We start from the raw sequence: 14,777 nt of genomic DNA, 5'->3' as shown, positions 1-14,777 counted from the left end.
CAAGCATAAATACAGCGGAGGAGCGGGGTATCATTAGATATCAGCTTTGATGCTTCTCTGCTGCATCCTGATGCCAGTTATATATAACACATTTTCTTGCTGTTTCTCCACCATGGTGGACAAAGACCAGTTTGCTTTCTGTTACTTGATAGCAAAGTTCCCTTTGTACAACTTATACTGTGGTTACAATGCTGGAGAATCCTGCTTTTAAAAAAAAAAGAATCAGACTTTTTCATTGTAAATCTCCAGATAAACCTGCTAGACTGCGACAGAACCTCACCGAGTTTGTAAGACTAGTGTTTGCTTTCTGCATTATATCCCCCTCTGTTCCTTTAATACCCGTATGTGGTTCTTCTAGTTCAGAGATGGCTTCCTGCATCAGAATATAGTGTCCTCCATTCTCGAATTGTGACCTATTAATGAACTTAAATCTGTAGAGCTTTGTGTGTGTGTGTAACGGTGCACGTGTTATTCTTTTGTAATTAAAATGCCTTACCATTAACAGGAAGAGTTATCTAACCTAAAGAGGACAAGTGGAGGTGTTGCCTATAGCAACCAATCAGCTATTCTAGCTATCATGTTATAGAATGCACTAGATAAATAATAGCTACAATCTAGTTGCTCTGGGGAACACCACCTCATGTCCTCTTTAGAAGGTTTGGCAGTTCTCCCTATAATGTTTAATGCTTTGCTGGATCCTTGCTCATTGGTGATCCCAGGTGTTCCATAAGTATGGGCAGTGCTCAGCGCTTGTGCATATGTAGGTTGAATATAAAACTGTTCTTTTGCTTTGACAGGTGCTGTTTTCCTGCGTAGAGGTTAAAGTTTTTACATTTACACTGACCATGTCTGTGGAACAGTATTGATTGCTACTGTTTTGGAAAAGATAACCTAGAAACCTTTAAAGCACACATGTAGCCCTGGGTTACCAATTTCCTACAGTTTCAGTGCATTTACATAAATGTGAACGATGAATTAGATTTAATTTTTAATCACAAATTTGTATGTAAAAATAACACACTGTCTTGGTTATGGGTTTAGTCTTAGGGGGGATTTATATTGGAGAGAGATAAAGTACCAACCAATGAGCTCCTAACTGTCATGTTACAGGCTGTTTTTGAAAAATTACAGGGTGGAGTATTTTATATTTTCGGGCACGCGTCAGAGCAATTCAATTGTTGCTCTGATCGGGTGTCAATTACTTTTGACGTGCCCAAATGCATCGGGCTTATCTGCACAAATAAGCAGCTAAACCCAACTCATCGCACATTCCTGCTCGCCACTTCAGGAGGCTGCGAGCACAAATGTGTGTAGCCGCGGCTGTGGGCGCCCGAATGGCAAAACAATTGAATTGTTGCCGGTGGGCGCTATCTAGTGACGGGCGCAAGAAATCAATTGAGTATCCCCCCATAGCAGCAGATTGGTTGGTACTTTATCTCCACCCACTTTATCTCTCTCCCAAGCTTTGATAAATCTCCTTCATAGTGAGTAACTTTTTTTTATTCATGAATACGTTAATGTCTGTAATGATGCCCATCCGTGTCTGCCTGCCATATTTGGACAGATCCGTTTTGGGTTTTAGGGTGATGGCAGAATCTGGTTAGCAAAAGACACCTCACACTTGCCGGTGTGGTCACTGACACAGATTTGTCAACGTGTGATAAAATATCTGATTTGTAAACACTGTCCTTGGCACCACTCTAGCCTTGTCCCCTTCTTGCTAAATTCATTTTCTTTTAAATATGTTTGCTCTTTTATTCTCTGGGCTTCTCTGTAGGAACCCATCCATTTGCATTTGTTTTCTCCTGCTCCTCCATCCCTAATCCTGTCACCAAACCACCAAACAACTCACATGTTCCCCCTCAGTATAAACTAATTTACTGAACTATTGAGTTGATTTGAAAAAGAGATCCTTTTTTTGTGAATATTAATAGCCCGTATTGAAACAATGTTGCCCGTTAATAGCCTTAGTTTTATATTCAGTGAGAAAATTGTTTTGCTAGCTGATGATTTGCAATGAGCGTGAAGTCCTGTGTGTGTTCCACTTCGGAGCCTCCTCTTTCTTCCTGGCCCTCGGCATTGTGGGAAGAACTTTAAATCATGCAGATCACATGTGAATGGTTTCTGTGCAGTTTATTTATTGATCTGCTTGTCATGAGATTGCAAAAAGGCCCAGGTCCACCAAGGTCAGCCTTTCAAGGAGCTTGCAGATCAATAGTGACATGGCTGTTCCGCAGCATTGTCTTCCCTGATCCAACATCCTATAAAGGATATTTGCGTTAATAGTGATCTGGTGTGTACTTTAGATACCTAATAGAATTGAGTAATAGACCTTTTCAAGGAGTTAAGGTGCATACACACGAGACAATATCTTTGAACGATAACTATATCGTTCAACGATATATTGTTCAGTGTGTATGCAATGAACGACCAATGATGCGTGCTCCCGCTGGACGATAACGATATCGTCCATGCATGCAAGCCAACCTGGACAATATCGTTTATTTTCCATATGGGAGAGCGATCGTTGGTCGTTGATGATATATTTGGTGTGTGGATGAACCATATCGTTCATCCAGCACACCGGGATTTTCAAGGGAGATCGTTCAGCAATGTCGTTCGCTGAACAGATCGTCCCGTGTGTACCCAGTGTGCCTGAATACTGCTGACACCTTACTTTTGGCAGTTCTTTTAACATTGGCGGGTGCGACTCTTCCGTTGCCCCTTATCCTGCAGGGTCCTAGAGTTCACTAACTCCATTCCTCAATACTATTTTTTTTTTTTTTTTCCGCCCACCGGCAGTAAATGTGTTGTGAGTTTTTAAAGCAAAGTGAATGCATGTATAAAGGTCTGACAATAGAACAAATAGTTTTAAATGTCGTCTCACCCACTCATGCTTTTACTTATGTTCCTGCGCTTGGCGGCACTGTAATTCCAGCTAAGTGCATAGCAGAATGACCTCCCCAATGCAAGCGAGTAATCACTATTGACAGCCTGACCTGCACAAATCTCACACCAGTGGGCACCTGGCTGACTCTGATAGGATGCTTTCCTCTGTGTTTTTATTCTATTGTCTGAAATAGAAGGCAGGTCCCATCTGCATGTATGTAAATCTGTTACCTTTTGGGAAGACTATATTGTAGGCTGCTTTTAAAGGATATTTAATACATTGCGTTTAACAGATCTTTAAAAGCATATGATTTCCATTGTCCTCAATTGTATAAATTCGGTGGGTAAAATCCTATCATTTTGCCTGCACACGTGGCCTAACGTTCCAAATTTCAGTGGGATTCATTTTAAAGCAATTCTAGACAAGTACATTACAGCTGAGCAAACAAGCAGAGAGCGGCCCATCATTTTGCCCATTATGTAGTGACATTAAATATACATATCGGGAAGGTAGCAGATGCTTTTGTTCAGGAATTGACATGTAAAGAAGCAGCTCTCAGCAGGGCCTTGCTCAATCTGCTGCTTCACATGTAATGAATAGCTAATTTCAGCGGAATAGTCCATGAGAGACGGGAAGGGAGGACGGGAGAGGAGCAATGCAGCAAGGAAGAACAGCAGGATGTAGAGCGATGTGCTTTTTTTTTTTTTTTCTTTTTCTTCTCTCTATTAATGGGGTGAAAATCATAGAGCTGCTCATCTGTTAGCTCATATTCAAATGAGATCCGCACAAAGCGTTTTTTAGGCTGAAGCGCAGCTGGAAGAGGAGCCCGTCTGCCAAAAAGGAAGGGCAATAAGGGTGAATTTGGTAGTTACGCAGCAGACAAGTCTCTACAACTTCTTTTTCCGCTCTCCTATTTTATTATATATTTCCCCTATGGTTATGTTCCCTTTGCTGCAATTGTTGTATGCAAATTTAATTCGCCCTTAAATATTTTATTTTTATTAGGACTTGGTGATGCTTTTAGACTGCATATTTTTTTATAAGACTGCATCCGCAACCCTGAAAACGACATTAGTCTTAGAAGTTGTATAGATTTTCAAGCCACGTTTGGGGTCCCAGAGCAGGTAGACCACTGCTTCCCCTCACGGCCTTTAGACTGGGCATCATATCGGTCATATTGTCACAGCGGGGCTGGTGGAAACATGGTCAAACATTGAGGTGCGTAGCGTGATCAGATTTTTGCATTTAAAGGGAACATCAGGAGCTGAAATTCATCGCCAACTTGTCGAGGTGTACAGTGATGTCAGGTCACGGAAACAGGATTGGGTTTGGTGCACTACCTTTGACAGAACAGAGGTTCAAGATGAGCAGTGAACCCGGCCGGCCAAGCACATCCACCACAGATGACAATTTGTGCCGCGTTGAAGATCTTATTCAGGAGGACAGACACATTCCAGCATTCCAGTTAGCGATACTGCTGACTAACTGAACATCTCAGTGGGTACTGTGCACAGCCTTGTTCATGAGTAACTGGGGCACAGGAAAACGTTTTCACACCGAAGCAACTCACAGAAGTTCACAAAACCAATAGGATGGTAATGTCTCTTGTGCACGTGACGCGGTACCATAAGGAGGGAGTGCAGTTCCTACAGCATATTGTTACAGGCGGTGAAACGTGGGTGCATCATGTGCTATCGGAGACTAAGCAAGCATCAATGACATGGAAACACACATTGTCCACACCTTCAAAGAAATTCTATACCACTCCATCAGCAAAGGAGGTCATTGCAACTGTCTCATGGGACATCAAGCTTGTGCCTCTTGTTGGTTTTCTCACTAAGGGCGATACTGTGAATGATGTCCGCTATTGTGACAAATTAAGTTGATTGCGGAGGATTTTTTTGTCAAAAACTACCTGGGTTGCTGTGAAAAGGCATCGTATTGCTGCACGATAATGCCAGGCCTCACTCAGCTAACCGCATGTGAGAGTTGTTCATGGTGCTACCATTATTAATTTATATGGCGCCACAAGTGTTCCGCAGCACCTCATAAATTGGGAGGTACTTGTCCATCCTCCCTACAGTCCTGACCTGGCACAGAGTGATTGTCATCTCTTTGGACGATTGAGGAAGCAGCTCGGTGGAAAGCGTTTCGCTGCAGATGGTAATGTTCAACAAGCCATCAGGTCTTTGCTTCAGGTGCTTGACATTGATTTCTTCTATGCCAGGAAAAATGCCTTGGTGTACCATTGGAACAAATGCTTAGACAAGTATGGGGAAAAATCTCTACCTAGATAAATAGATTTAGATGGGTATATATATATATGATATAGAATAATTTTACATAATGAGGTCTTGTTACCTTGTTTATTGAGCCACCCTTGTACTTTAGCCCACAAACTGGCCGTCCCCATAAATGCAGTGGAAAAATCAAGGGCATCTCCCAATTTAAAGGTGTTAAACACAATTTGTAGCTAATTTGCAAACTAATTACAACAGCAAAGCCTATAGTTTAGCATTGCTCGGTTTAATTGGGGAAGCCAGTTAAGCTGTTAAAGCATTACAAAGGAATGCTTTAGATTTAATCCATGTCAGTGTGCTTTATAGACCTCACCATCTAACAAGGGTGACAGTGCTTCAGTGACGAGGTTAAAGTGGATTGATTTGTATGCTAAAGAATATGCACTGTAAGAACCCAACACTTACCTGTCCCTTGGTCAGATGGATTCTTTTGTTTTCTAACTACTAGCCATCTGTTTCATGCAAGTTCATCTAGGTATATGGTTTGATTATGGTTTGACATAATAGGACCTGTCACATTAAACTTACTGTAGTGTGTGTAGTATGTGTATGGTACTAGGCTAGTGTCCTTGTAAGTGACGGGGGAAATATTCCTGAATTTGATATATAGTTCTACTTTTTTATAGTGTTTTGTGTCCTGTGCTGGTATTGGCTTTTCTCTCCATTCCACAGCTTCAATCTACATTTCAAAGAGCAAGCCCTCATACTGTAATCTCATTGAGCTGAGTGGCCTTAACATGTGTTTGGCACTATAGGGTAATCTATGGAAATTCTTTAGCGTCTCATCCTGGCACCTCTGGCAGTGCTCCAGCTTTTGTCAGGCATCATCTTTGATTTATATTGTTGTATTATATATGCATTCCTGTGCAGTAACCTCCTGCAATGCATTGTCATAAGCTTGGGCTATTTTTGTCATGCACTGGGTAAGTTGTGCACACACCTAGGTGTTATACACGTTATGGCTCGCTCTACCAGCAGAGTGCTCTGTGCATTGTTTTTCCAAGATGTAGAGTGCTTGGGAATGCTATCCCTATTGTAGCTGGTTTGTTTGCATTCAGTATCTGTCATTATTGTGTCTGTTACTTGCAGTTTGCTGATTTGTGTGTGTGTGGGGGGGGGGGGTATTTTTGTTTTGGAGACTTCGGTTATACAGTGAGCAATGAATTATTTGATCTGAGTTCTGTTTTTATTCTACTTGTCTCTGGTATTTCCAACTGTTTTCATGGTTGTAATAACATTTCTGGTATGCGTTTCTCAAATCAAAATAGAAGATGAAAGGGACGGTGTCAGAACATTAGTTACCAGATCTTTTATTTACTCATCAAACGGTGCAGATTTCCAAAGTCCTTTTAACGTGATCACCAGTTTTGATCAGTCAGCATATATTTGTTTTTTAAAGAGTGATCATCAGAAGTTGTTTTTTTTTGTCTCCCCCATGGCTTTAACTTTGGTGTAAGTTTAATGGGGAGGAGTGAGGGATGGGTGGTGAACCATTTTCCTCATGGACAGTTCCTGCCAAGTACAATGTCTTGCTCTGTTACAGCTGCTGCACTGCCCTTCTCCCTGCCCATCCCCCCCTGATGTACAGTATTTCAGATTTCTGGGACCAGTGAAGAGTGGCAACAGGGCACGGTGGTGACCTTGCAATGGAGAGGCAGAGCGCTGCACAGCCAAGCACATTAACCTACGTACTGTGCTCATTACATCCTAGGACAATGTAGTGTGGACCTGGGGGGGGGATGGGTCCTTTTCCAAAACTGCATATCTGTGGGGCTGGGGGATTCATCAGTAACGTTTCATGGTGATATCTTTAAAGTGTAGCCTATAGCCGCAAACAATTCTGGTTCCTTATGTTGGGGGGTGTGTGTATGTATATTTCTCTTTTGTATTGTTTGTGCATGTTACCTTTTTTATTGCAGTATAATTAGATTGCAACTTTCACTGAAATGTATGTAGAGTTGTGTATATCGGTGGTACTGAACTCCAGTCCTCGGGTACCCCGTAACGCACATTGGGCCTGATTAACTACGGAATGCAATAGTGATTACGCACGAAGTTCAACTGCGATAGTATGCGAATTCATTGCAATGCCGGCGCAGCATAGCATAAGGACGCCTACTTTACCTTATATAAAATCCGTAATGTTTAGCAAGACTGCAAAAACATCGGTACAATCGAGTACCATCGCAGCCTCATGCACACTGGCACAAGCCCTGACCCTACTCAGGATTTGCTAACTTCATCGCACGCTATCGGGCCTCAGGCTGCGTAGGGCATCGCAGTGGATAATTTATGCACGCCCATGCAACGGCATTCGACACCTCCCCCGTTACCACCCACAATCGGCACTTTCTGCCAATTACTCTGTGATGGGTTTGCATAGTCGCAGTCCCGGTCGCAATGGCTAGTTTGCGCACTGCGATGCATGCGCAGTACGCGACAATCAGCCGATTGCGTGCGTATTAGCAACTGCGTTCCTTGCTGAATTAGGCCCATTATCCGGATTTCTATCTATGGGAAGCAGGTGGAATAATTACTCACCCAGCAAAATAGATTCTCACCTGTGCATGATTAAAGAAATCAAGAAAACATGACCTTGCGGACTGGAAGTACAAATATTTCCACTGAAGTGACAGGTGTTTTTTCAATGTATATAAGATCATACTTAATGCAAACTAGATAACAAGTAATGTAAATGCTCCTACTCAGGAGAGAACACAGAAGAGCAGCTCATGCAATGGCTCTGACAGGGCGTGCTACATATCGCGCTACAGTCTTGTGCCAGTTGCCTTAGGTCAGGGCTAACCTGAGCAATGGAAGCTGCCCAGGAGTGAGGATAGAGTAATGTGTGCTATGACTCAGTCATCCCATATCTCTCACACTAATATAATACATTTCCTCAGTGACTAGTCTGCTGTAAAGCTGTTTAGTCAGAGTGTAGACAGCCTTTGTATGAGCCATTATTTCATCATGGTTTCCTTTTTTTGTGTGTTCATATCCTTGTCTCTAAAACATTGTGGAAACCAATATATAAAGGAATCTTACATTTACAGTAAACCAGAAAACTGTACAACAAACCTACTTTGACAAATGTACCTCACTGTAGCAGAATAAAATGTATTGCCTTTCAGGGCTTCATCAAATCCAGATTAATCAAGGTGTTTTTTTTATTTTTTACTCATTGCTTTTGATGCTGATGGTAAAGCAAAATGTAAGTGACTTACCTGTGCGCACTGACCTGCATTCGCTTTGTGTCCCCTGAGTGCCCAGACGTTAATGCGAAGTCAAAGTGCATAATGCAGGGAAAGTTTGAGAAGTTGATAAATGTATATATAAAGCCTTGCACTTTGTCCTTGCTGTAATAGAGCATCCTGACTAGCGCTAACTATAAACCATAAAGGAGATTTCTCCACTCCCGGCCTTTAATGATACGGTCCTTTGGGAAGATTTTGGGCTTCACTATATTCCTGTAAGAGGCTTTTAGGGGGAGAGAATCTCAGGACTATACTGTGATTGTGGCTGTTTTGCTACACTAGACATGTTTAGTGTATGTTTTATACATATTCCTGCTCTTATTGGGTTGGAATGTACTGATAAATGAGAGATGCATCATCATCTTCAATAGTGTGGTGCTGTGGTGTATGGCAGGGGCTTGCAGATGGCTGATTATGGGCTCAATTTAACGTGAATTGAAGGAACTCCCGAAGCTATTCAATTCGGCACACTACTGTGTGTGAGAATGTTCTCGCGCATTAAACATGAGATCCGGCATTCTCTGACTTAAGTGCCTTGCACGATGCTCTTTCCACTACACTAAGGGCAGAAAATGGCATTGCGCCAACAGTTTTGTCGGATTTCTACTCGCACCCCAGGAGGGGTGCGCGCAGAAATCCTTCAGTCGGGCTTAATAGCACGCTGAATTGAATAGCACCGGGAGCTCCTTCCCAGCGCTATTCAATTATCTATGAATTGTGTAACACGAGCAGATCAGCGTTTCGCTATCTTTTTCCTCGCCTTTACTGGAAGGCTTCCCGGGCATCTCTCCCTTCCATTTTCTCCTGGATGTACCGTGACTTTGGTCCCCTCTGTTCCCTTCGCTGCTGTTACTGGCCTGCACGGTTTCAGATTTCCTTTGCTGGAAAATGTGTATTTCGGAAGCAAGTTGTATCAGGTGTAATACCGGTATGCAGTTGGGGAGCTGGCGGACGTAATCCCGACGGCCGGCTTCCCGACTGCTTAATCCTGGCGAGGGTTAAATGACAGGCGTCTAAATCTATACGCCTGTCATTTTACCGACACCGGGAGACCAGCGCCCGGCATCCCAATCGAAGTGATGCCGAGTGCGGACAGCGGGGGGGGGGGGGAAGGTTAGGTTTAGGGTTCCTGGTGGGGACTTAGGGTTAGGCACCCCCCTGGGAGGTTAGGGTTAGGCTAGGGGAAGGGAGGGTTAGGGTTAGGCACCCCCGGGGGGGGACTTGGGTTTAGGCGGCGGGGAAGGGGGGGTTAGGTTTAGGCACTGGGGGGGAAGGTTAGGGTTAGGCACCCCTAAGGAGGGTTAAGGGGGAGGTTAGGTTAGTAAATACTTGCCTGGGGACGATCAGGATTTTCACCCATGTCGGGCAGCCGCTGTCGGGATTTGAACCGCCGGACGCAAGTCCGATTCCGTAATACCTTTAGTGCAAATTGCGTGCTAATCTATGGAGTTTACTATTGACATCCAACATTTATACCCTGGAGAAAATAACGTGTTTTGAGTTCAGTGTTAGAACATCTCGCTATATCTCTTTAATTGTCGGGAGACTAAAATCAAGTGAGTGTAGTCACCTTGTAACAAGCAGACTGGATAGTAGCTTACCTGTTATTTCTGGAAGACCCTCACTTGAACTGTTCCTTCAGAGCTTGTGTTTTTGTCAATCCATATTTATGTGGAATTTTGGAAAACTAAGACGCTAAAGGTAGTCTTGTACTTGGTATTATCGATCTACATCAGTGATCTACAGCCAGATACTTTTCAGGGGCCACACACTAATCTTGGTAAGAAGTTAAAGCACTTAAGCAGGGTACATACTTAATAATGTGTGTACCCAGCGATGTGACAGACGACTGCACCGCCGACTGGCCGACATATTGGACAGCCGGTACACATTACATGAAAGCAGGACGGGGCTGAGGCCCGAGGGCCACATGCCGTCCCATTACTTATCCGAGTGTCTGAATTGTGAGACATATTTACATGTTAATCCGGGAGACATTTAGATCAATATAGTCACGGCATTAGGCATATTTAGCTGCTGGCATGTGCTAAGGAGAAGGTGGTTCAAAATAATAAATGTTCAAACAGCCATCATTTAGTGTCAGCGGTAGTTACACATTCAGGACCTGACAAATGTGCGTGTGTGACCTTTTTGCAGCTTATTTTGGGTGTACATGCATTGATATTTTGATTGATGGGGTGCTGTGGGAGTACCTTATAGCACCACAGCCCTTTTTGTCTGATTAGTGTGAACCTGTCTGTTTTGAATCCCTGAGTGTCTGACTCACACTTTCTAAAAACAAAATTGTTAAGCACTTAACGCCACTTGCTGCCATGACTGGAATAGTGTGATGCACTTGTCAGTAATGCGGAGAGGAAGTTGCCTTCTGATACAGGTTATGTTAAAGGGCTAATTACCTTACAGTTAGGTGTGGTTCTTGGCTGCATAGAATAACATTGTGCTACATGAGTAAATGTGTACCCATACTAATCTTGCTGTTAGCATCAGTTCTTTGGTGGCTCGACAGTTGTAACCAGCACTTTCCCCTCTGTCCTATAGATGTAATATGGAAAGGGATTGGGTGTAAGTGTCCCTAGTAAGACGTACAATAGAGCATGAGTCCTGTAACAATATACTAGATAGGCTATATTATCTAGTGTTCTTCCTGCGAGTACATGGGTTAGTAAATGCAGGGGCAAACGCAGGATTTTCAGGGAGGGGTTTCCATTATATATGTCTACACCAGGGCTTGACAAATTTTTCTACAATCTAGGGGCCAGGATGAAAGTATAGGAGCCAGACCACCATCCACCATGCTGGGTGAGGAGCACAGCTCTGTGTGTTATGCAAATGTTATACACAATATACTAGTCCACAAAATGGATGCAGTTAAATGGATATAGTAAAATGGAGGCCCCCTCACTGCTCTGCACAGCTCCCCTGAACCCCCCCCCCTCCCACCCTGGGCAGCCAGCCCCCACAGCCTCACCTCCCTTTTGATCACACCACTATCCCTCCGAAGTCGCTCCGCAATCCCTGTTCACGCATAGACTCTCTTACCGGAGAGCTCTATGCAGCCGTAGTTAGGAGACAGCAGACAGCCGGGATGGGGAGGAAGAGTCGCCGCAGGCCGGGACGGAGAGGCACAGCAGTCACCGCAGGCCGGGACGGAGAGGCACAGCAGTCACCGCAGGCCGGGACGGAGAGGCACAGCAGTCACCGCAGGCCACTTTTTCTTCAGAGATGGAGACAAGGCTGTCTCCATCTCTGAAGAAAAAGACAATTGGTTGGTCAGGGGGAGGTTTCTGGGTACCTAGAAACCCCCCCTCCGTGCGCTAGTGAAATGGATGTACATAACAGATTTGGGGGGCGGGGTGGCGCTAGACTACACACTCTCTTGGAGAGAGATGAAGTGGATGGAGATAAAGTACCAACCAGTCGGCTCCTAATGGTCTCTTTACAGGCTGAAAAATGACATGTACGTATTGGTACTTTATCTCCGTCCACTCTTTCTCCATGGCTTAGTACATAGACCCTAATAAGAAAATACAGGTGTACACACTAAGCACTATAGGTGTGATTTTGTTTGACAGAATTGGCTTCGATCTAAAGTGGTCTGAAGTAAATTAAACTGTTTGCGGAGGCACCGCGCTTGTCGCGTGCTATGCGCCCAGCCCTGAAGCCCTTCTTTCTGCTTGCACCTAGGGAGGGTGCGAGCTGAAATCCGCAAGAAGGATAAGTGCAGCCTTGGGGCTTGTTGGCCAAAAATATTGAATTGAAACGATTGAATCGCCCCATAAGAATACTGGTAGTCAAAAGAATTATGAAAAACTCTGCAATTAACATGGATCCATAAGTGACTTGTACACGTAGTTATGTAGAATTCAGTGGTAGGCTTCTTAAAATCAAAAATGTACATTTTATCTGTGTATATGTATTTTTCTGGCTCACTTGTCTACATTGGCTTGTCTTTTCCTGTCAAGACTTGCCTGTATTGGTTCTCGCACCTTAAAAACTATTATTCCATATCTTGTACTGATGTAATTTCATAGGCTTGAAATGGCTCTCTGCTTGTTGGATATATCGTTCTACTTAATGATCTGTATCTATACTATTAAGCCGCTGTTCCCAGTACATACTGATATTCATGGATCTCCTACAATTCTTCTACTTGGATTAATTTCCTATATGTTTTATTTATTTTATGTAGCACAGGGATTCTCAAACTATTTTGCACTGGGACCCCATCTGACAAAACATTTTTTTTACAGGACCCCAGGAAGTTACCGCAGAACAATGCCCCTATATATTTATAGTTAACACATTTTTTAAGATCTGGGGCGGGATGCAGCAATTAGAGAAATGCGTTCAAACCCCCGAAAATGCTGTTATCAGGGATTTGATTGCATATCTCATACTGTATGCACCAAGTGGTGGATAACTCCATCTTCAGATAACGCCTAAGTGCTAACGCCAATCAGATCCCTCCTACCACCCTTAGCAGCGCATGTCGCTCTGCGCAAGCTCAGAATGACACCAGAGGGAAGTCCCTCATTGGCAAAGGACAGCTTTTACCAAGAGCGCTGTCCTTGGCGGTCACCTTCATGCATACCGGCGTAATCAACATCGACATGCATGTGAAAGGTGGCATGATGCATCCCGCCCATGTTGCTTTTTCTAATTAAACATTTATGTATATAATTTTTTTAATGTCCATCATCTTGCTTATATATATTTATGCCCATTTATATTTCTTATATATTTGTATGCTATATAAAGGAATATGGTGGGCATAAATATATATAAGAAAGATGATACTCATAAGAATATATAAGAAAGATGGCATAATAATATAGAAAGATGATGGGCATGGGGGGGGAATGATGAGGCATAAAATGTATGCACATTACCCCCTTTGCCCATCATCTTTCCTATATTTGTTTTAGGACCATCATCTTCCTTAACGATTTTATGGCATACAAATATATAAGATGGGCATAAAACAAATATAGTGAAGATGGTGGACAAGGGAGGTTGTGTGGCATAACATGTATAAACATCATCCTACTTTAATTTATGACCCTAGTTCTACATTTTATTTACTTACCATTAAAAATGGTTCTTTCTTTTTAACACTATATTTAAAGCTGCTACTCGCTGTTGCTAGGGCAGGGCAGTGACTCCGTCCTACAATTATACGGGTGACGTCATGGCGCACGAACGTCGGGACATCTCATGGGTGTCAATCACAGTGCAGGGAGGAGGACCCGGTGGGGGACTGCTGATGCAGGTGTACCTCTGAGAATTAACATTGCAGCGGCGCCAGGGAGTTGGACTGGTCCAGGCATTTTAACTTGCTTTGGGTGAGTTGCGACCCCATGCTGAGATGGGCGCGACCCACTCTGGGGTCGTGGCCCACAGTTTGAGAACCGCTGATGTAGCACTTCCAGTGTAGTGTGTATGTATGTACAAATGTGTGTGTGTGTGTGTGTGTGTATATATATATATATATATATATATATATATATATATATATATATATAATGTTTTTATATATTTGACAAATTGTGCCTTGGTTGTTGCATATATATATATTTTTTTTTATATCATCTGGTTAAAGTCTTTAACTGAGATGGTAATATAGGTAATCTTCTCAATGTACATTTTTAGAGGTTGACATCAATCAGTTAGCTTCTACCGATCATTTTATAGACTGTACTTGATAAGTTGATTGGTTTCTATTTTAAACTTCTCCACTGGTCAACTTCCCCACTCATCACTACTTGATAACTCAACCTGTGATATTGTGGTATATCTTTGATAAAGCTCATAACTCTTAGAGCTACCCTGCCATTTTCAATTGATGTTGTACATTATATTTAATACTGTAATCTTGAAATCTGTTTTAACTGTTTGGTTTTCTTACAGGTTTCCATTTAAGTGGCACAGTGACAGAGCCTGCAATGCAGTCCGAGCCGGAATCCGTTTGCAATGTAGCTATCAGCTTTGACCGTTGCAAGATTACCTCAGTGACCTGCAGCTGTGGGAACAAGGACATCTTCTACTGCGCCCACGTGGTGGCGCTATCTTTATACCGCATCCGCAAACCCGATCAGGTCAAGTTGCATCTTCCTATTTCAGAGACACTCTTTCAAATGAACAGAGACCAGCTGCAGAAATTTGTACAGTATTTGATTACCGTTCACCACACAGAGGTCTTGCCGACCGCTCAGAAACTCGCAGATGAAATTCTGTCACAGAACTCTGAAATCAATCAAGTTCATGGTGAGTGGTGCTTAGTTTTGGTAAGATCACTACTCACACCCCCCCACC

At 43.1% G+C, this 14,777-nt stretch overlaps 1 protein-coding gene across 1 annotated transcript in view; it reads left to right on the top strand.

The window, feature by feature from the left end:
- Window positions 1-14,777, top strand: part of ZSWIM6 (zinc finger SWIM-type containing 6) — a 97,048-nt gene that overhangs the window by 23,106 nt on the left and 59,165 nt on the right. The window contains exon 2 of the mRNA XM_088469382.1: window positions 14,373-14,729. Within this exon, the coding sequence (XP_088325508.1) occupies window positions 14,373-14,729 (357 nt within the window). The remainder of the gene's footprint in view (window positions 1-14,372; window positions 14,730-14,777) is intronic.

Source organism: Taudactylus pleione, unplaced genomic scaffold (genome assembly GCF_031769625.1).
Source record: "Taudactylus pleione unplaced genomic scaffold, aTauple2 ptg000092l, whole genome shotgun sequence".
In the NCBI taxonomy this organism is placed as follows: domain Eukaryota; kingdom Metazoa; phylum Chordata; class Amphibia; order Anura; family Myobatrachidae; genus Taudactylus; species Taudactylus pleione.
Note: the sequence above shows the minus strand (reverse complement) of the source record. Positions and strands in the feature narration are given on the sequence as shown.